The sequence below is a fragment of the Chiloscyllium plagiosum genome, unplaced genomic scaffold (genome assembly GCF_037043375.1).
Source record: "Chiloscyllium plagiosum isolate Xiang-an unplaced genomic scaffold, Cpla_swu_hap1 HiC_scaffold_14, whole genome shotgun sequence".
NCBI lineage: Eukaryota > Metazoa > Chordata > Chondrichthyes > Orectolobiformes > Hemiscylliidae > Chiloscyllium > Chiloscyllium plagiosum.
The window spans coordinates 20,666,027-20,689,895 of record NW_028270152.1 but is presented as its reverse complement, the minus strand read 5'-3'; the positions used below and the strand labels follow the sequence as shown (position 1 = coordinate 20,689,895).

Below are 23,869 nucleotides of genomic sequence, written 5' to 3'. Positions count from 1 at the left end.
GTATCCTGCTATTTGGTAAAAAGCTGGAATTCTACTACGAGTTAGGTGCTTGCAATCAGTTTCAGTAATCCTGGGAACGTGGCCTCAGTAGAAGAGATTAAAGTATTGGGATATGCATAACCATTGAGGCAGGCAGGATGGAGTACCTTTGAAAAAGTTCCAGCACTATTTCTTTGAAAGTGAAGAATTGAAATTCCTTGTGAAAGAAGAAAAGTTTTAATGAGACGTGATGATTCACAATGTCTGGCTGGTTTGCTGAGAAATCAGTAGGATCTGCCTTTTAGTATGCTCTGCAGGATGTTCAACTCACGCCTAGGACATGCTGACAAAACAGCAAACGAGAAGGGTTTGAACATAGATAAACTGTCGTTACTTCAAATTGATAAGGCACTGAGACTGAATGAGATAGATCAAGGATATTGAAGGAAATGATAACTCCAAAGTGATATGTCTTCTCTAATAAGAGGGTTTTGCCAGAAGTTTGAAACATTATGCCCTTGTTCAAAATGGTTGTACTAAGCCAGTAATTATAGGCTAGTCAAATTTATTTCACTGATGGGGGAACTTCAACAAACATTTATTTAGGATAGAACAAATAGTCACATACAAAAATGTGGATATTTTCAGTATTGTTGAGGGAAGATTGTATCTAACTAACTTGCAGGACATTTGTGAAGAGAAAGCAGAGGAGGTTTGATAAGGGGAAAGTCTAAGATGTGATGCTAATGAAAAGTGTTCGATACAGTGCCACAAAGCAGACTTGAGGAAAATTATAGCTCATGGAATAAAAGGGAAAATAGATATGTAGATTCAGGATTGGCTTAGATATAGGAAGTAGCATATTTTGGAATATTTTTCAGGCTGGAAGAAGGTTTGGAGTGGAGTTTCCCAGGGAATCTACTGGGACCCTTGGTTATCCTGATTTATATTAATGATCTAGATCTTGGTGTGCAGGGGACAATTACAAATCTTCTGGACAACACATAACCAGGGAGAAATTATAAACTGTGAAGAAGATAGTGTATAACTTTGAAAGGACATTGACTCAACAGTGGAGTGGGCAGATAAGTGGCAGTTGAGGTTCAGTGTGGATAAGTGATGCAAAGAACAGTCTCAAATGAAGGCTACTTTTTCAGATAATATGCAGGAGCACAGAAACCTTGGGAGTGTGTGTAAGTAAGTCATTAAAGATAGCAGGACAAGTAGAGAAAGCTGTTAATAAAGCATACAGTATTCCAAACTTCATAATTAAGGAAATAGAGTACAATATAGAGAAATCATGGTGAACTTGTATAAGACCCTGGTTAGACCTTAGGAGTATTGAATATAGTTCTGCCATGATATGGGAAGGACATGAATGCATTGGAGAGAAAGTAAGGTGGATAGGAATCGCTCCAGGGTTAAATCCCTTCAGTTATAGAAGGTTGGAGAAGCTAGGAATGTTTTCGTCAGACAGGAGAATGCTGAGGGTAGATTTGTTAGACATTTTCAAAATCATGAGGGGCCTGAACAGAGTGGATCCCACTCATAAACAGATCAAAAACCAAGCAGCATAATTTTAAAGTCTTTTGCAAAAGAAGCAAATGAAACATGAGTTTTTTTTTCCATAAAGCATGTAGTTTTTCTTTCGCTGCTGGCCACAGAAACGTCTGTCTTTACATGGGACTCGAGTGTCCCCTAACACAATCAATCGCTTAGAATCCGACGTACCTCTCATTACGTTAGAGCCTGCCTCAATACCATCACCCCCCTACATTTTCCAAAGCAGCACATTTGTTTGAAATGGGGATAGCCACAGAAGACTCCTGTACTACCTGCCTCCCTCTCCTACCTTTCCTGGAGTTAACCAATCTATGTGACTGTATCTGAGACTTTCCCCCTTTCCTACAACCACCACTCATCACATCCCCTTGCTCTTGTAAATTCCTCATTGCCTCTAACTGCCTCTCCAACCGATCCATTCAATCTAATAGGATTCACAACCAACGGCATATATTACAGATATAATCATCAGTAACCCGTAAACTCTCCCTAAACTTCCACATCCGATAAGAAGAGCATATCACTCTACGAGGGGCCATTTTTGCTTCTTTCAATCTATAGACCCAGAAAATAACACTGTCTTATACCTCTACAAAACATTGCTCCAGGATAAATTAATACTTGTGGTTTATATTTTAAGTTTACTCAAGAGGCATAGCTCAATAAAACATACAATCAAGAAAGAATCCACTCTACTTACTACTGCAGACTTATTTTAAGGCCACACTTAAAACATCTGCTTATCTGTTTCTGTGCTGTGACTTCTCCCAACAGGTTCCTCCAAGATTAGTTGTGAATTTCACTGTTTTTTAATTTTCCCTGATGCACTCCAATGTCCAGTGATACATGAATTCAATAGCAAAGGCAGTAACTGCTAACTCTGTCAGTTAGCAATGTAGGTTTCTTTCTCTCTCTCTGTCCTGTACTGACCTCACCATGTGCTTCCTTGTCTGTTCTTCTCCATTTTAAAAGTGCTGTTGTTTTGACGTTTTTTTTCTCAAAGTTCCAAAACAATGCAACAGCATATAAAACAGTAATTGCTGCTCCTGGAATTCAAGGAAATCACCTCCAACACCTAAAATACCTCAAAAAAAGAAGCAGCTGTTACAGCCAGAAATTTTTCCCGTCCTCCATCTTGGATTGCCCAGGGTAGGAATAGATAGACCAGATCTAACAGTTCAAGTTTTAAATTGGAGGAAGGCCAATTTTGACAGTATTAGGCAAGAACTTTCAAAAGCTGATTGGGCGCAGATGTTCACAGGTAAAGGGGTGGCTGGAAAATGGGAAGCCTTCAGAAGTGAGATAACGAGAGTCCAGAGAAAGTATGTTCCTGATAGGGTGAAAGGAAAGGCTGGTAAATATAGGGAATGCTGGATGACTAAAGAAATTGAGGATTTGGCTAAGAAAAAGAAGGAAGCATATGTCAGGTATAGACAGGATAGATCGAGTGAATACTTAGAAGAGTATAAATGCAGTAGGAGTATACTTAAAGGGAAATCAGGAGGGAAAAAAGCGGACATGCGATAGCTTTGGCAAATAGAGTTAAGGAGAATCCAAAGGGTTTTTACAAATACATTAAGGACAAACAAGTAACTAGGGAGAGAATTGGGCCCCTCAAAGATCAGCAAGGTGGCCTTTATGTGGCACCGCAGGAGATGGAGGAGATACTAAACGAGTATTTTGCATCAGCATTTACTGTGGAAAAGGATATGGAAGATATAGACTGTAGGGAAATAGATAGTGGCATCTTGAAAAATGTCCATATTGCAGAGGAGGAAGTGCTGGATGTCTTGAAATGCATAAAAATGGATAAATTGCCAGAACCTGATCAGGTGTACCCTAGAACTCTATGGGAAGCTAGGGAAGTGATTGCTGGGCCTCCTACTGAAATATTTGTATCATCGATAATCACAGGTGAGGTGCCGGAAGACTGGAGGTTGGCTAACGTGGTGCCACTGTTTAAGAAAGGTGGTAAGGACAAGCCAGGGAACTATAAACCAGTGAGCCTGACATCGGTGGTGGGCAAGTTGTTAGAGGGAATCCTGAGGGACAGGATTTACACGTATTTGGAAAGGCAAGGACAGTTTAGGGATATTCAACATAGCTTTGTGTGTGGGAAATCATGTCTCACAAACTTGATTGAGTTTTTTGAAGAAGTAACAAAGAGGATTGATGAAGGCAGAACAGTGGACGTGATCTGTATGGACTTCAGAAGGCATTTGACAAGGTTCCCCATGGGAGACTGGTTCGCAAGGTTAGATCTCATGGAATACAGGGAGCACTAGCCATTTGGATACAATACTGGCTCAAAGGTAGAAGACAGAGGGTGGTGGTGGCAGACAAGAGGCCTGTGACCAGTGGAGTGCCACAAGGATTGGTGCTGGATCCACTACTTTTCATCATTTATATAAGTGATTTGGATGTGAGCATAAGAGGTATAGTTAATAAGTTTGCAGATAACAACAAAATTGGAGGTGCAGTGGACAGCAAAGAAGGTTACCTCAGATTACAACAGGATCTTGATCAGTTGGGCCAATGGGCTGAGAAGAGGCAGATGGAGTTTAAATCAGATAAATGCGAGGTGCTGCATTTTGGGAAAGCAAATCTTCGCAGGACTTATACACTTAATGGTAAGTTCCTCAGGAGTGTTGCTGAACAAAGAGATCTTGGAGTGCAGGTTCATAGCTCCTTGAAAGTGGAGTCGCAGGTAGGTAGGATAGTGAAGAAGGTGTTTGGTATGCTTTCCTTTATTGGTCAGAGTATTGAGTACAGGAGTTGGGAGGTCATGTTGTGGCTGTACAGGACATTGGTTAGGCCACTGTTGGAATATTGCGTGCAATTCTGGTCTCCTTCCTATCGGAAAGATGTTGTGAAACTTGAAAGGGTTCAGAAAAAATTTATAAGGATGTTGCCAGGGTTGGAGGATTTGAGCTATAGGGAGAGACTGAACAGGCTGGGGCTGTTTTCCCTGGAGCTTCGGAGGCTGAGGGGTGACCTTCAGAGGTTTACAAAATTATGAGGGGCATGGATAGGATAAATAGACAAAGTCCTTTCCTTGGGGTGGGGGAGTCCAGAACTGGAGGGCGTAGGTTTTGGGTGAGAGGGGAAAGATATAAAAGAGACCTAAGGGACAACTTTTTCACGCAGAGGGTGGTGTGTGTATGGAATGAGCTGCCAGAGGAAGTGATGGAGGCTGGTACAATTGCAACATTTAATAGTCATCTGTATGGGTATATGAATAGGAAGGATTTGGGAGGGTGCTAGCACATGGGACTAGATTGGGTTGGGATATCTGGTCGGCATGGACGAGTTGGACCGATGGGTCTGGTTCTGTGCTGTACATCTCTATGACTCTATGTAGTTAATATATGGGATGCACTGTCTGCAAATGTGGTGGAGGCAGGTTCAGTTGAGGATTTCACAGGGCATTGAAAAATTAAATAGAAATAACTTGCAAGATTAGAGGAAATCAACAAGAGACTGGCTCTAAATCAAAATACTTAGACAGCCAATGCAGATGGAAAGGTCCAAAAGTTGTCCTCCAAAACCAACAATCCCATGAACTCACATTTACTTCAGAGTTATTTCTGCATGTTAGAGTGTGAATTGTTTGAATATCATAGATTAGTTTAGGTTTCCAGCCTTGTATGGTAAATTTTATTTTGTTAATTTAAAAAGGTTGGAATCTTCTGGCTTCATTCTCTTAGTAAGTGTCTGGGATTTTAAACTTTGTCTTCTTTAAATACAAATGGTATTGGCCCCGAATGGGATCATAATATAAATTTTGTGGTCTCAGGGATTATAACAAAATACACTGAACAATTCAAAAACTGTGACAGTGGACATCTCTTGCAGCTAAAACCTATACCTTTATTTTCTTTATTCACTCGTGGCACATGGAGATGTTACTGCTGGCCAAAATTTATTGCCTTTCCCTATTAATCCTCAAGGAGGTGGTGGTGAGCTACCTTCTTGAACCAAGTTAAAAATCACACAACATTAGATTATAGTCCAACAGGTTTATTTGAAAGCTCATTAGGTGGTTCTTGAACCAATGCAGTCTATGTGCTGTCAGTAGACCCACAATGCCTTAAGGAGGTAATTCCAGGATCTTGACATAGGGTCTGTTTCCATGCTGTACATCTCTATGAATATGACTCTATGACAATAAATTAACACTTTGTCATTCTTGTGAACAGACAATGATTCTGACACTGATAGTGATTTGTCATTGGATGAAGAGCGTAGCCTTTCTTTGGCGTCATCAGAAAGTGAGGAAAATGAACGATATCGTGGACGCTTTCCACGCCGATTTAAGCGGACAGCAAACAGTGAACGGCTGCTTACTGACCCCTTGCATACAACTCCTAAAGGTAAGTAGACAATGGCAAAATTTGTCAGATTTAATGCAAATGCAATTAACTTTTTTTTAATCTGTCAAAATGGATCAGGGGTGAAACATACTTTCACTTGATTGAGATGTAAAATTCTGTTTCTTTAATAGATTTTATTTTAACATGCTTAAACCTCTGGGGCTTACTTTCAAATACAGCTATGACCAATGAGGTGTGGGCCAAGTTTCTCTGTAAAATGAAATTAGACAACAACCTTTCTAACTTTGAGATTAATGTTTGAATCATTTCACCTTTTATACTATTTTATCCGACATGTCTATGTCCAGGTAAGAAATTTTAAACTTGCATTAAAACTGATTTAGAAAAGCCAGGGCCTGGGTTAATTCCAAGCGCAAATGGAATGAGGCTGCTTTGAGGATATCATTTTGCACCACTTTGATTTGACATCATATGTTTTGTGATTGCAATTGTGTTAAAACTATGTTACTTTCCTTTGGACTTACCAACTGACCTAACCTCGGTGTAGAGCAGAGTCCTAAATATTTAAGTGTTTAATTTTTGGGATTGAACTCTACAACCATTATATTCTGGCAAGCACACAATTCTTTTGGTAGCTAAACTTAACAGTTCCATCTGGACAGCCACAGTGAATTCAGATTTGAATTCTGATGTAAATCTAAAGCTGCTGCTTGTTAGAGTCATAGAGATGTACAGCAAGGAAACAGACCCTTCTTCCAACTCATCCATGCTGACCAGATATCATAACTTAATCTAGTCCCATTTGCCAGAACTTGGCCCATATCCCTCTAAACCCTTTCCATTCATATGCCCATCTAGATGCCTTATAAATGCTGTAATTGTACTAGCCTCCACCACTTCCTGTAGAAGCACATTCCATTCATGCACCGCTCTTTGTGTGAAAAAGTTGCTCTTCAGGTCCCTTTTAAATTTTTCCCCTCTCACCCTCAACCTATGTCCTCTAGTTCTGAACTTCCCCACCCCAGGGAAATTGCCTTCTGTATTTACCCTATCCATGCCCCTCATGATTTTATAAACCTCTATAAGGTCAACCCTCAGTCTCCGACTGTCCAGGGAAAACAGTCCCAGCCTATTCAGTCTCTCTCTCTGTAGCTTAAACCCTCCAACCCTGGCAGCATCCTTGTAAATCCGTTCTGAACTCTTTCAAGTTTCACAACATCCTTTCTATAGGATGGAGACCCAGAATTGCACACACATTTCCAAAAGTGGCATAACCAATATGACCTCCCAACTCCTATGCTCAATTCTCTATCCTTGTTGCTAAGGTCTAGATCTAGTCCTGACTACTTAATTTCACAGAGATGTTGCAGCGTGATTGGTTCAAGAATAGATGACATTTGTAGGGGATGTCAATGGGTCAGTGTTGACAAGAGTGAAAAGGAATTTGGACAAAATATGTCCATGTGAAGTTCTTGTGTACAATATGTGTATTGAAGTGCACCCACCCCGTATTTACATCATAATTTTTAAGAGTAATAGCCCCAATTAAAACTCAGTGCAAGATTGGAACAAAATTAAATTCTGCATAAAGCACTTGCTTTTGCCAGAAGTTCTAAAACACATAATGTAGCAATCATTGACAATTATAAAATATAAATAATTGTGCAGTTAATGTCATTCCTGTGACCTATGGCTGTTTTGTTGCCCGAATGTAATGCAAAATTGAAGAATGTGAAGCACATTCCCCCTCACACCTTCTGTACCCATCACACTCCCCAACCCATAGAGCTTGTCTAATTTTCCATTGGTTAAACAAACAGATGGAAATTTGGGCTAACTCCCTTTCCTTCTTTTTGCTTCACCCCAAACATGCAGCAAAAGAAATTCTGACCATGTCTTACATTGGAATTATGTTGCAAGTTAAAGAAGCAGAATTTTTTAAAAGACTAGAATATTTTGCCGTTTCTCAGTAGAAGTTTAGATAGAGATTTAAATCAGAACTGTGACTTTCCAATAAATGTTAGTAGAAACAGTTTGCTCCACTCTGTTTCTGGAGGACATGACTGCTGTTTTTCTTTCTCTTGGTTTGAGTAATAGCTCAATACATTTAGTGTACAATAAAGAATGTGATGTTCTAAATACACTTGAGCAGCTGTTTAATCATTCACATCTCCACTTTGTAAATGTTAATTTGTTAATTGTTCATTTGAACAGATGCATTTAGCACCTCATTATTCACACATAGTGTTTTAAATGTCTCAGCACTTCTTAAATGCTCCTATTACCAGAGGTGTAAAATAGCTGTTATAAATAAATGATGCTAAGATGTATGAATATACAACAAGGAGCAGAAGTAGGACATTTAACCCCTCAAATCTGCTGTGCCATTCAATAACATCATAGGCAATTTGTTTGTCATTTTGAATTCCTTATTCCCATCTATCCAAGGCCCTTAGATTCTTGTTGAGCAATGGAATCAATCTACCTCTGCCTTCAAAATATTCAGTAGCGATCCTTGAGAACAGAAATTGCACCCTGCAGTTTTATTGTACAACTATATTGATGAGCATTATTCAAAGAACTGGATGCGTTCCGTAGCCTAATACATCCTCAGAAATGTCTGGAAGCTATCTCCTTGGATCAGCTATTATAGGTTGATGAACTGTGTGTTCCAGTTGGATTCAGGGCATTCAGTTGAGCTGAAAGAATGAGAAACTGAAGGAAAGGAAAGATTGCCAAATTATGGAGTTTAATGTGGACAACTGTGAGGTGATACACTTTGGCCAGAGTAATCGGAATGCAAAGTACTGGGCTAATGGTAAGATTCTTGGAAATGCAGTTAGATTAGATTAGATTACTTTACAGTGTGGAAACAGGCCCTTCGGCCCAGCAAGTCCACACCGACCCGCCGAAGCGCAACCCACCCAGACCCATTCCCCTACATTTACCCCTTACCTAACACTATGGACAACTTAACATGGCCAATTCACCTGACCTGCACATCTTTGGACTGTGGGAGGAAACCGGAGCACCCGGAGGAAACCCACGCAGACACGGGGAGAATGTGCAAACTCCACACAGTCAGTCGCCGGAGGCGGGAATTGAACCCGGGTCTCTGGCGCTGCGAGGCAGCAGTGCTAACCACTGTGCCACCGTGCCGCCCAGAGAGATCTCAGTGTCCATGTACACAGATCCCTGAAAGTTGCCACCCAGATTGTTAAGAAGGCAAGCAAGTTTTGGCTTTTATTAATAGAGGGATTGAGTTCCGGAACCAGGAGGTTATGCTGCAGCTGTACAAAGCTCTGGTACGGCCATACTTGGAATATTGTGTACAGTTCTGGTCACCGCATTATAAGAACGATGTGGAAGCTTTGGAAAGGGTGCAGAGGAGATTTACTCGGATGTTGCCTGGTATGGAAGGAATGTCTTACGAGGAAAGGCTGGGGGCCTTGAGGCTGTTCTCGTTAGAGAGAAGAAGGTTGAGAGGTGACTTAATAGAAACATACAAGATAATCAGAGGGTTAGATAGGGTGGACAGGGAGAGCCTTTTTCCAGGTATGGGGACGGCAAACACGAGGGGACACAACTTTAAAGTGAGGGAGATAGGTATAAGACAGATGTCAGAGGTAGTTTCTTTACTCAGAGAGTAGTAAGGGTATGGAATGCTTTGCCTGCATCGGTAGTAAATTCGCCAAGTTTAAGTGCATTTAAGTCGTCATTGGACAGGCAAATGGACGAACCTGGAATAGTGTAGGTGGGATGGGCTTCAGATTAGTATGACAGGACGGCGCAACATTGAGGGCTGAAGGGCCTGTACTGCACTGTAATGTTCTGTGTTCGATGTACAGTCCATTTGGGAGTGTAAGCTAACTGGTTGATGAATTGGGAACACCCAGAGCTATTTCAGTTTGTTACCTTGCAACCAACAAGAAAAGGAAAAGTTCACCTTTTGCCAGTGCCAAAGAGGTATAGAATAGAGACTTCCATACAAGAGAATTTGAGTTATTGGTGGAAAATGAAGTAACATTTTGTTGAAATTTTTCCTCAGACCATTTCACAAGGATACCAATTCAAGGATAGTTCCCAGTGCAAGCAAATGCACCATACTGTGAGCCTGACTAACAAATATAAATTGGTAGCCAGCATAATTTCTCTCATATTCAGGATTATTTGGCAAATGTTTGACACTGTATTGAGAGTTTTACAAGCATGGACTGATTGGGTACTGCCAATGTTATCTACTTGTGAAAAGCCAAAGGGATATTCTCTTTAATCCGATCCACAACTTTTTGTGATAGCTTACACGCCTGACCTCAAACCAACACTAAAATTCATAGAGCACACTACTTATTTCTGTAATAGAGAAAACATCTTTTTGGCTTAAAAACAGAATCTTCTTTGTGTAGAATATAACTCTTGTTGCTACTGATTAACAGCAGCATGAAACAACTCTTACTCAAACATTTCAGAGACCATAAGCTTTCAGGGTAAACTGACCACTTTTCAGAATCAAGAGTTGACTGCCCTTGGGATGTTCATGAGTTTGCACGACAAACAGCGAAAAATTATCTGATCGGTATATCTGAGTCTCCTCACCACCCCCACTGCATGCCCCAGTCCCAGCCAGAGGAAGCATTCTTTCTGGATCCACCCTGTCTAGCCCTTTAAACATTTTATAAGTTTCAATGTTATCATCTCTCATTCTTCTATAGACAATAGACCCAGTCTCCTCAGGACAGTTATGCCATCCCAGGAATTAGTTCAGTGAATATCTACTACGCTCCCTCGTATTTTGTCTGATTAATCCACATTTGTCCAAGTCACTGTTAAATTTGTGCCAGATTATTGTTTCCCATCCTTTTTGTTTCTGTTGGCTCAACATTTCCCTATTCTCCTCGAAAAGATCTTTCTAATATAGATAACTTATATTGAGTGCTCATTTTTGAGTATTTATGCAGTCTAAATTGTCCTTTTGCAAACTTGAACAACACAATGATAATTATTTTTATTCATAGGTTCTCAAAAATATGTTTCTGGACCACTTTCTTTAACCCCTTGTAGTGAAGATCCTCCCATGTGCTGTTAGCAGTTCAGGAATTTAAACAAATGTTGCTGTAAGAACAGCAAATTATTTCCAAGCCACATTGTTGGTGTTCCCACTGTTGTTCCGCGTGATATGCATTGCAGCTTTGGGAGATTGTATCACAGAAACCTCAGCAAGTTGCTGTAGTTTATCTTGGAGGCGATTGAGTGTACTAGTGGTGGAGGGAGTTACCGTTGAATTGGTGTATGGGGTGCCAGTTTGTTGTTTTGACTCGGATTGAGACAAATCTCTTCTGTCGTTGAACGACACTCATCCAGTCAAGTTGAGAATATTCTATCACATGCCTGACTTAGTCCTTGTAAATGGTGGAAAGAGTCTGTGAAATAAAGACACAAGTTACTCACCATTAAGTAATTCTCTTGGACCTGTTATCCTTGCCACATTGTTTATGTGGCTGGTACTGTTAGGTTTCTGGTCAACAGTGACACCAGGATATTAATGAAAACCAAGGGAAAATGATTATAATTCCAGTTGTTCGAAATGGTCATTACCTGGCACTTGTGTGGTGAGATTTTTAGTTGGCAGTTATAAGCCCAAGTCTGAATGTTGTCCAGGTCTTGTTGCATGTGGGCACATACCATTTCAGTATCTGAAGAGTTGTAAATGGAGCTGAACATTGTGCAATAAGCAGTGTATATACCCAAACAAAAACAAAAAATACAGAACTGTTGTATCTGGACTCAAAGCATTAAGTCTGCTTTCATCCCTCAGATACTGTCAGACCTGCTGCATCTCTCCATTAATTTCTGTTTTTGTTTCAAATCTCCAGCATCCATAGTTCTTTGGTTTATTTTGACATGTTAATATGCTTCTTAAGTGTGACTGTGGTACATCAATTACATTTATTTATCAGATAAGTGTGTGTATATAGAATTTTAGGAAATCTCTCTACATCTCTTGGTATATTTAGCAATTTGACCAAGGTAAGTTTTATATAGGCATGACATTACTGTTAGTGCCAAACACGCAATACTTCTAAGTTTCTGATTTACTCACTACTATTGGTAAGTTCCCCTCTTCTGAGAATACTACAGAGAACCTGCATGAACAACCACTACAAAGAAAGAAAAATTGCTGCACAGAAGTTTTAAATGTTACAATGGTATCATCAGTGGTGATTGGCAAATCCCTGCCATATTCAAAATTAGTACTGAATGGAGTTGTAACAACATTTTTATCCTTTATTTTGTAAGTATGGTAAAACCCGTGCAAAATTGAGTCAGCCTGGAGTACACTAAGTTGGTGACACAATTTTATGTATAATTAGTATAAGGTCTCAAATATAGCTAGCTAACCCAACGGGGTGTGAAATCTGCCAAGCAGCTCAAGTGTTAGGTACATGCTCACAAAAGTGAATAAAAATTCTTTCAGTCTCTGTTCTGCTTCCAAATGAATCTGAAATATTTATGGGGCACAGTTAGTCACAAGGGCGAATGAAGCTCAGAAGAAAAATGAAGTGAACAGAAACTGAGTGGGGAGGCATAATCACATTTAGAATGCCAAAGTGATTGAGAGACTACCACCTGTTTTCTTTGGGCTTCAAGGTAGGTTATCTACAAAATAGTCTTCCACCTGGCAGAGATGGCAACCTGGTTCAATAGTCTAAACAAATCTTGGGTGCTATCTATTGCATTGTATAATGCAGAATTTTGATATCCAGGAACATAGTATGTTTGGTTAAGTTAGTGAATCTTCCAAAGGAGAAAGTTAAGTGTGTTAAACATAGTTACCAGTGGTGAGTTGAAAGGATCCAGGGATCTATATGCCCATGTTGCTACATTTGAAGAACAATGGTATGGGCTATTTAGATGTCTTGTTCAGTTAACTGTAGGTGTGTACTAGTACTTGTTGCCCTGATGAATCCAGTTTTTCTCATCCAAAAACCCCCAGAGGAATTCCATTCTATCCCAGACTACTGCTGTGTTAGTGCTGAGCAAGAAAACTGCAGAAAATTGTTCCCAAGTCGGGTATTTTATAAATACGAAAATGTTACACTCAACAGCAAACGATGAAGAGATCAAAATTCAAACGAACCTCTGTGCTAAATGAGAAAAACATACATTTAAGCATCGGCTTCAATCATACAGGTCAGACAGATTTTTATGGTTCCATTTTATATGGGCAAACCTTTTGAGGTTGGAAAAGTCCAGAAACAAATGAAATCAGTATAATTCTTAAGGATTAAACTTACCAACAGTACCTTCTTTTTCCCAGCCTGAAATTCGTTTTCCGTACGAAATGTGGTAACACTGCCTTGGGCACAGCTGAACTTTACAACCTCTTTTTGAATCAGCAGAGAATTTGCCTTCAGAGCCGGAACTCTAGACATTGGCCTATTTTTGTGCTAATTCCCAGTTCTTAGCTGTGGTAAAATTTTCACACAACTTGCACTTTGTTTGATGCAGGCTGGGCCTGTAAAATGCTTCATTATATTTTACAGATTGTGATGGCAATGATTTAATATCCTATTGGCCAGCACTGGGTGAGTGTGAAGTTCATGCCTGCTCACTGCAGAAGTGGGGCTCAGAAAGAAAGCTGGGCCTTGATTTCAATAAGGATGCCACTAACAACAACCAACCTGACACATCTATTGCCAGCGGTGATGAGAATACACCAACCCATCTATTAAAACAAGAGCGACAGCGAAAAGGTAAAGAAAAGATTGCAAAAAGAATCCTCAGCATTGATTGATTGATTTATTGTCACTTGTACCGAAGTACAGTGAAAATCTTTGTTTACAAGAAATACAGGCAAATCATAGTAATCAAGAATGTTCTGAACAAAAGATTTAAATGGAGGCATACACGTAACATTGCACAGGGCGTACAAGAGAGATCAGCATTAGCAAAATCAGCATTATTTGAGGTTAGAGTGTCCATTCTGTAGTCTAATAATGACCAGGCTGTCTTTGGATCTGCTGGTGTATGCATTCAGGCTTCTGTATCCTCTGCCTGATGGAAAAGGTTATAGGAGATCATTACCAGGGTGCGAAGGTCTTTGATGATGTTTCCTGAAGAAGGACTTATGCCCGAAATGTCGATTCTCCTGTTCCTTGGATGCTGCCTGACCTGCTGCGCTTTTCCAGCAACACATTTTCATCTTTGATGATGTTGGCAGCATTTCAGCAGCAGCGAGCCATGTAATTGGAGTCCAAGGATGGAAGGTTGGTTGCCATGATGGCCTGGGCTCTGCACACCATCTTCCTACGATCCCCAGCAGAGCAGTTGCCAAACCAGGCTCTTATGTACCTGGAAATTGCTGAAGAATTATTGAACTGATATTATAAATATAGGATCCACAAAACGGACCAGTAGAGAAGTTCCACAGGCTAACCACCTGAAGGCTGTAAGGTGTACGATGAAGAGTGATGGTAACAATCAAGATGCAAAATACGGAGCAATGAGATACAACAGAAATAGAAAAATCTTGCATTATTATAGCCTTGTGCCTTCAGGACATCGCAAAGTATTTCTCAGATTCTTTTGAAGTGTAGTTACTATTGTAATATAAGGAACTGTTGCAGGTAATTTGTGCACAGTGCGATTTCACAAATACAACATGGTAACCAGATAATATGTCTTTACAGATGCAAGTGCTGATCAGATGTTGGTCAGGTCACGCATAACAAGATGCAATAACATGCATCAAAGATTGCACAAAAACTCTATTTTTTGATTTTGTGTCAATATCCAGTATACGTCAAGTGTATGAAATAGGGAACGTTTTGTATTTCCTACATATTTCTTTCTGCTTGAACATATAGCAGAAGACAGACTCACATTGAACCTCTTGACTTGAATAGATTTATTGGACTTCCACGTAAAAAAAAAAGGCTGTGATATGCTCAAACTTATAATGTCATCCAAACCCATAGAACTGCGGTCTTGAAACAAAGTTATCTTAAGTAAAGTTTTTAGAGTGAATCTTCATGTGAAAACTTAATGTTAAATGATAATTTAGCTTATCTGACTGTTGGGCTTGCTATATTCTATTATACTGCAAAATGCTTTCTGATTTGAAAGTGTGATAATGAATCCACGTACTTTCTAATTAAACTATCTGATTAATATCTTTTCAAAATAACTCTACTGCATAGCATTGTAAAGTGTGACTTGAAAGCTATGTGCTAACTTCCATTCTCAGTTCTTTGATCTGCATCCCCTTCAAATGGGAGATGGCTGAATGAACAATTGTGGGCCTCTATTTTGGGCCAATTTTGTTTTTTGCAAAATTGGGTGCTATAAATTCTCTACTCAGTGAAGAATTGCAAGTGTGATTATAGACAACAAAAACTGCCAAACTATTCATGAGGACAAGATGTGATCTTTTTTATAACTGAACATTCAGACGTAGTCAATGATTTTGTGGTCAGGAGCAAAATGATGATGGTCAGCGTTGACTGCGAAGGAAACTACTGAAAAAGATCAAGTGAGTCCTGTGACATAGATTTCATCTTTCCCAATATAAATTTCATTCTGGCACTAGCAATAGTAGATTTCTAGCAACTGAGAGCATCAGGCAGGCACAATAAGTGGTTCTCACAGACAGCAGACCAAAAAAACCACAAGCAAGTGTTCAAAGTATTTTTGTAACTTCCAGAAAATGAAATAAATTTTGGAACATAATCAGAGGAATTTGGGTAGAAGCTGAAATTGTATAAATTTTAAATATGTTATGAATCCATACAATTTGTATCATAACATGGAGAAGTTTAATATTCCACAAGTACAAAATTTAATTTTTTAGTGCCTTGTTTGTCTTATTTGGTTTAGTGTACTGAAACCCCACTTATATTTAATTCATAAGACATAATATTTTTTAAGAGTTTTACATTGCAAATGATAGTGCAGATTGTGGGATTTCACGTTAATTCAGTGATTTCTAATTATTTTGCAGCTGCAAATGTTTCAACTTTATAAGAGCTAGCAAAATCAGTGAAAGCAGCCTCTGAGTTTCTGACTTAACTCTGCAAATGGAAGTGGTTACTGTCAGTTTCATAGTATAACAACAGCTTAATCAATCCCTAGTATTTTCTTTCAAATAAAAGTTATCACAGTAATCAGGAGTGCAAATACTGGGCAGTTTTTGCCTCTGTGTGACTTGGGGACACGGAATTCAAATATTACTTTTCTACAATTTTTTGACTTGCAGTTGGCAAGCTCGGGATAATTTACTTTGGCTGCATTATCATTTCTCACTTTATTCAGTATAAACTCATGAAATATTATGAACTGTGTTTATATGTTTTGTCTAGGGATTCTGAAAAACAGAATGCAATATCCATCTGCAACTCTGAAGAATGAAAGTTCAAATTCCATCAACAGAATGCAGATTGAGTTGCCTTGGTACAATACTTCAACACTAGGTCCCAGGGTTGTTCCAGCAGCCTCCTATGGCCGTATGTACTCCGGCGCTGGAAGTCTGTCTCAACCGGCCAGCCGATATTCATCACGTGAGCAGTTGGATATGCTAGTCAGGAGACATATGTCCAAGGAACAGTTGGACGCACTCTCCAGCAGGCATGCATCACGAGACCGACTAGAAACTGTTCCCAGCCGGCATGGGTCCAGAGAACAGCTAGACATGACCCCAAGTGGGCATGCTTCTAGAGAACATCAAGACAGAGTACCCAGTAGGCATGGGTCCAGAGAACAGCTAGACTCAATACCAAGGAGGCATGGTTCCAGAGAACATCTAGATATGTTACCTGTAAGGCAAATGTCCAAGGAATGGCTAAACACTGTACCTAATAGGCAAATGTCGCGAGAGCAGATGGACACTGTTCCCAGTAGGCATGCATCCCGGGAACATTTAGAGGCTCTGTCAAATAAACAACCCTCCAGAGAACATCTAGATACCCTATCTAGAAGACAACCATCTAGAGAGCAACTAGGTCTAACATCAAGTCGACATTCTTCACGAGAGCAACTCGACACAATGTCTCGCAGGTATTTATCCAGAGAGCGTTTGGATCCAATGCCTAGCAGGCATCCCTCCAGAGAACAACTAAATACTTTGCCCAGAAGACAGCCTTCCAGAGAGCAACTAGGTCCATTACCAAGCCGACAACCTTCTACAGAGCAATTGGATATTCTGTCCTCCATCCTTGCTTCTTTTAATTCTTCTGCCCTTTCTTCTGCTCCCTCCACCACCACTCCATCTGCCCCACAGACAACTTTTACCCCTTCAGGGGTACAGACATCCTCAATGACCTCTGCCCCATGCCCCTCAACACCACATTCTGCAACATCTCACAGCATCTCAGAGATTTCGCCAGATTCAGAGTAAGTACAAATTGTTATGACTAATGGACTGATGCAAGTGTGGCAATCATGTATATTACGTGTATTGAGTGATCAAACACCTGTAGTTGTGAATTACAGTGCCAACAGGCTGTTATTGGGACAGTACAAACTTATTGTATAAGACTGTTAAACCTCTCAGAATTTCTTTCTCCAGACTTTTAACTCCAATCTTGGCATTGTCTAATTATTTCTTCCTAATTTACTGCTTTGCCATTCACTCATTTTAACATTGGGCATGCCCTTCACAGTAATTCTTTTGAAGGAAAAAACCCATGGAAGAGCACACTATTATTCCTGAACAGAGTGAAATAAAAGTCAAGATAAATCAAGAAATAGTCATTAATTGTGCTTGAAACTTAAAAGTTGATTATAGAAAGAAGGAAATGCTAAAACTAATTGTGTATTCCAAAGTTTTAAGGATGTTGGTAATAACAAGATAGAGTAAGAGACAATACTTTTTTTTCTCATGTCATTACCATCATTCAAATTCCATGCAGGCAAAAATATAGATTGAAAAGAATGAGAAGATTAGTCATAATAGAGAATTGTGAAGCGATTCTGAGCATCTGAAATGTAAGCTTTTAGTTTAAATGAAAATGATTGTGATGAAACTTGTATGAAGCATAAGCACTACATGCTTATAGTTGAGGCAAATAGTTGCTTTGTTATTAAGTCCCTGTAATACACAAATACAATAATTCAACACAAGGATGATGAGTGTTTCTGAACTGGGTCATTATATAAAAATGTAATTTATGCAGACAGTTCTCGCAGTCTGTTTCTGGTTCTACCTGATGTTTTATAGCTCTTCTATCTGAATAAAATGAAATCTCACATCTTAATCCCACTTAACTGAATTAATTATTAAAAACAAAATCTAATGAATGGTAACTAATTCTGAAAACACTTCCTTTAATATCCAAAATACAAGGTCCTGGAATTCAAAGCAATTATTTCTTAAAGTTATAAAATGGCATTCGCATAGGTGAGGAAAGCAATTGTGCCAGAAAACAAAAATTATATTGTTTTGGAATTTGAAGAGATGAAGTACAAGGTGTTACAAGGGATTTGAATGGTGCTCTTTAAATGCTGAAATCTGCATGATAATTCTTTATTAAATTAATAGGCATAGCTTCCAAGTGTAAGGAATTTGTTTATCTCTTATCTGATTCACACAGGGAATCGAAATGTACCTGTATTTCAGTCCTAAACCAGACAGGCAGGAGACTGGAAGAACACAGCAAGCCAGGCAGCATCAGGAGGTGCAGAAGTTGACATTTCGAGTGTAACCCTTCTTCAGGACTGAGGCGGGGGTGGGGGAAGATGGCTGCAGATAAAGGGGAAGGGAGAGGCGGGGGCAAGGTGGTGAAGTGGGGATAGGTAAAGACAGGCAGAGGGTACGACCTGGTTGGTCACTGGGAGGAATGAATCTGGTTGGTGGCAGGGAGCATTTGAGTGGGAGGACTGGGAAGGGAATCAGGGGAAGGGAAGGGAGGTTATTTGAAATTGGGGAATTCAGTGTTGAGTCCTCTGGGCAGTAAGATGCTCAGGTGGAAGATGAGGTGTTGCTCCTCCAATAGGAGGTGTTGTTTGTTTTGGCAGTGGAGGAGGCCAAGGATGGTTATGTTGGAAAGCGAGTGGTTGGGGGAATTAAAATAGGCAGTGACTAGGAGGTCTGGTTGGCCCTTACGGGCCCAGCTGAGATGCTTAGTGAACCATTCCCTAAGTTTACGTTCGGTCTCTCCGATGTAGAGCAGACCATGATGGGAGCACCTGATGCAGTAAATTAGGTTGGAAGAGAGGCAAGTGAACCTCTGTCTCACCTAGAAGGTCTGTTTGGGGCCCTGGATACAGGTGAGGAGGTGATGTACTGGCAGGTTTTGTACCTTTTCCAGGTTGCAGGGGAAGGTACGTGGGGGTTTGGTGGCAGGGGTGGCGTGAACCAAGTATTGTTGGAGGGTGCAGTTCTTGTGGAAGGCAGAGAGGAGTGGGGAGGGGAGATCTTCTTGGTGGTGGGGTCAATTTGGAGTTGAAGTGTTTGAGGATGATGCATCTGATGCGGGGAGTGGTGGGGTGGTAGGTGAGGACAAGGGGTCTCTGTCTTTATTGCGTTGAAGGGGGTTTAAAGCAGTGGGACAGGGAATTTGAGGTGGTGCAGCAGAGGGCTGTCTGAATGATGGAGGGAGGAAAAGCACATGGTTCAAGATAGGTGGACATCTGGGACACTCGCGAGTGAAATGTCTCCTTGTCCAAGCAGATACAGCAGAACTGGAGGAATTGGAAGAATGGGATAGAGTTTTTGAAGGATATTGGGTGGGAGAAGGTATAGTCCAGATAGTTATGGGAGTCTGTCAGTTTGTAGTAAATGTCCGTCTGGAGACTGTCGCCAGAGATGGAAATGGTGAGGTCAAGAAAGGGGAGGGAGGTGTCTGAGATGGACCAAGTGATTTTGAGGGCTGGGTGAAAGTTATGGGCGAAGTCGATGAACTGCTCCAGTGCAGCCTGGGTGCAGGACGCTGCACCGATACAGTCATCAATGTAACGGCGGAAGAAGTGCCTGTGTAGGTACTGAAGAGGGACTGTTTCAGTACGAAATCAGCAGTCTTAATTTAAAATGCCATGTGCCATATTTATGCAATGTCTTTCTACAATTTCTTTACATTTAGTTTATATTTTGTTGAATAAAAAGATGGTTAACATTCACATCACAAAAGAGAATAAATTAAACTCAGCATAAGTGTTCCTCAAGTATCCAAGATTTGCAACCAATTCAAAAATGTGATGAAACATGTTAGCTTGAAAGAAATGTTTTTCGTCTTTGCTATAAATTTGTCTTGGGCATGAAATCAGTAATTGACAGTCTGTTGCAAGTAAGTTTTCATAACGTTAGAACTTCATAATGATTTTTGGAGTTTGATCTCCAACCAAACTCTGTACATTGTTGAAGTTTATAATCAACTTCATTATGACAAGATTTGACTTTCAGCTTGCACTTCGCAGTTGCATTATTTCGTGGTTGTGAAAGTAAAATAAACCCATATTGTTACTCAGAGCTGTGTAACGTTTGTCCTTAGTTGCATGGCCATGGCTGCAATCACTGTCCATAGCTCCAGGCTACAATATGCGTGTGGACGTGTGCTGTTACAGCAACTTGGATTCCTACAGGGGTTGGTTCACTTAGTTGGATGGGCCCCTGGTTTTGATCAGCTTGATACCTCAAGCAAGTAGTTTGATTTATGTTCCTGCTGGGATGTGTTGAGATCTACCTCCTTGCCCTACCCATGGTGGATGCTGTAGGTTGGACGTGCCTTCAGGCAGAGAACACAAAAAGAATCATTCAATGATTATTTTATTGCCAAAATATAATTTATTCATAAAAGTCATCTGTAAAGTACATAAAAAGGTTCTAAATCAATTCTGTACAGTCTTTGCAGTTAAAAAAGCCAAACAAAATATTGGAATTTTGACATTTCACAAAGCTTCTCTGCTGTTTTCTACTCATGCAGGAAATTATTTGTATTCATTTTGAGGCAACAGGAAGGTCTGACAACTGAACGGACCCTTGTTGTACTTTGGCAGAAAGACCATAGTCTTTCCCTTCTCTGCCCTGACCACAGCTATCCCAAGCTCTAATACATCCCTGAGTATCTAGTCACGGACTTTGCACTATGCCAGGCCGCAACACTTGGTCGAGGTCAACTTGGTACCCTGGAAACCAACAAGTTTTGGGCAGACCAAAGAGCACCTTTTACTGAGTTGATGGTCCTCCAGGCGCAGTAGGTGTTTTCTTGACTCTTGTTTCCCAGGGCACACCCCGTATAGCACAGAGTCCTACTTCACGGTACTGCTTGGTACGAACATCAACAAAAACCACTGCATCTCTCTTCAGACTTTCTTCACAAAGGCACATTCGAGAAGGAGCTGTGTGACATTCTCTACCCCTCCCACATCTGCTTCGAGGGCAGTATGTGTTGGCACAGAGAGTCTGAGAGTAGAATCAGCCGGGTAGTTCGCTTCTCACCACTAGCCAAGCAACATCCTGGTGCTTGTTGAAAAGTTCTGATGATGAGAAATTCTGCCAAATGATTGACGGTCTGCTCAGGGAACAACCTGACAGAAGCAACCCTCTCCATTCTTGTAAGGTCTCGAGGACGTTAGATGTTCATCACTGCCTGATATACTTGATGCCAAAGGTGATTTTTCCTCTAGGTGCAGGTGAAATGGGACAGTCTGACTACTTGGAGCATTCCGCGGCAACAAGGCAACCTATCCTTCATACCACCGGGTCAGCTAGAACCTCTGTGCGTAGTGAGACTTGGCATTTGCGTACCTATGGTCTATGCACAACTTGATGCAGACAAACACAAAAGTTAGCCATCACAATGAGGGTGACATTGGATACATCCTTTCCCCATCTTATCTAGAGCTTTTTACCTGGTGTCCCTCTAGTCCGTCTTTGACCTCCATATAAAGGGCGGCACAGTGGCTCAGTGGTAGCACTGCTGCCTCACAGCACCAGGGACCTGGGCTCAATTCCCACTTCAGGCAGCTGTCTGTGTGGAGTTTGCACATTCTCCCCATGTCGGCATGGGTTTCCTCCGGGTGCTCCGGTTTCCTCCCACAGTCCAAAGACGTGCAGGTTAGGTGAATTGGCTATGCTAAATTGCCTGTAGTGTTAGGTGCATTAGTCAGGGGTGAATTTAGGGGAATGGGTCTGGATGGTTGCTCTTTGAAGGGTCGGTGTGGACTTGTTGGGCCGAAGGGCCTGTTTCCACACTGTAGGGAATCTAATCTAAAATGAAAGATAGTTTGGGTGACTGCAGTGGTACAGGCTCGGGATATGGAATCGCTTTAGGTGAAAGGGGATCAAACTCTTTCAGTACATGCATTTTGATCTACCCTGTTTGGACCTATTAAGATGGAATATTGTATATACGTATTACTGAATATCCAATATACAAATCTTATCCAATTACAGAAAACTATTTGACATCTTCAGCTCAGAAACCAGCCATCTTTCCTAACTGGTTTGTTTTGGTGTTTATATGCCATGCAGAGTTTCTTCGCACCCTCTCATCTAGTCTTAATTTTTTAAGCTATATAAACTTCAGTTGATCATATTCCCTCCAATTAAATGGGTTTCAAATGAATTAAGTTGTATTCACCCCACCACAATGCATTAGCATTATGGAATGTGAAATAAAAGACATCTGCTTGTTTCATTCTCACACCATTGGTCCTTTTTCTCTTCCTTTTATTATATTACATTTCAATAATATAATTCATTTTTCCTATATATAGAATTCCAAAATTTGAAACTGAATTTAAATGGATCACATTCCTTCTTGTCTTAGATAAACCATATTTCCTCTATTTCATTCACATTGCAAATACTTCCCATTGATTCATCGACATTATATGCAGTTGTAATTCATTCTCTAATGCAATACCAGTGCTATTCTGTAACCTGTAAACTAATGTCAACTAATAGGTCTAAGTAGACCATACACCAAACAAGGCCCAGATAATCAGTTCTCCTTTATGATTACCTCTCCTTTTGGGAAAGCACCTGGCCGTTGCTCCTCAAAATGGCATAACTGACTAAAGATGCTCAATATGTTTTTCTTACTGTACTGACTTTAAAGTGGCTTCAGCCAGGTCCATTCTCTAAGGTAGCATTTCACAATAATGCATTTGTTAATAATGACGTTCAAAAAATGGCTGGTTTTCACTAGAGTTTGATTTTGATGTCTCACTTCTGATTCATGATAATACAAGCTCAACCAAATGTTTGGCTTCACTTCTGATTGCATGCCATTAATGGATTCAGCCCCACCTTTTAGAGTATTATAGTTCCAGCTTATCATTGCTATGTTACTAACCTTCACTTATCCACACTATATTTGAATTCAGTATGTTCCGCTGCAACTTTGAGATGGTTAGTGACCCTCAATTTAAGTGCTGTTCTTCAATTAAAAATGAGCATTTGAAAATAAAAACGCACACCGAGATATAATAGCGAGTAGAGATCAGTCCTGTACTCTGAATTTGAGACTGTATCTGAGTTTGATAAACCTGTTTGTTTTTTTTTAATGCATTAACCAGTTATTTTTGAACATCCTGAATTCTGATGTTTATCACTGTTGCCTTGTCTGATTGAGTTTAAAATAAGTCTGTTCTTAATTTGCTTTTATTTAAACAGAATGGCAAGAGCTGATACGCAGTCTTGAGGCAATATCGCTTTCCTGTGTCTGTGTTTTGTCTCTGTGGGTACCCAAAGGCACAAGTGGCACGAAGACCAAATGTTACTGAGAAATGGGACAAATCACTCTACCTAAAACTTGAGGGGTCAAAGGAGTCAGCCACAACCTGCAGAGCCATTGGGTCAAGAGTTAAATAAAAGGAAAATGGATATTACTTCATTCTCAAAATTGTTCCTATCAGAGGACATATCTACTTTGAAATCGCACTGATTCGGGCACCATTGTGAGTGCCAAAAAAGCAAAGAATATTGAACATTCCAGACTAGGAGAATATTTAATTTCTGCACCCACTTGAGAGAGAGATGATCTCCTCTATTAGCA

At 40.3% G+C, this 23,869-nt stretch overlaps 1 protein-coding gene across 7 annotated transcripts in view; it reads left to right on the top strand.

Moving 5' to 3' along the window:
• Window positions 1-23,627, top strand: part of celsr3 (cadherin, EGF LAG seven-pass G-type receptor 3) — a 251,061-nt gene extending 227,434 nt beyond the window's left edge. For 4 of the 7 annotated variants that reach the window (XM_087994120.1, XM_087994117.1, XM_087994119.1 and 1 more), the window contains 4 exons: window positions 5,742-5,915; window positions 13,421-13,630; window positions 16,235-17,264; window positions 18,464-18,569. In XM_087994120.1, coding sequence (XP_087850246.1) covers window positions 5,742-5,915; window positions 13,421-13,630; window positions 16,235-17,264; window positions 18,464-18,560 — 1,511 coding nt within the window. In that variant the 3' untranslated portion in view covers window positions 18,561-18,569. Of the gene's footprint in view, window positions 1-5,741; window positions 5,916-13,420; window positions 13,631-16,234; window positions 17,265-18,463; window positions 18,570-23,487 lie in introns of those variants that run through there. The other 3 variants (XM_087994121.1, XM_087994118.1, XM_087994123.1) reach the window with 2 other exon arrangements.
• The last annotated feature ends 242 nt before the right edge of the window (window positions 23,628-23,869 follow it).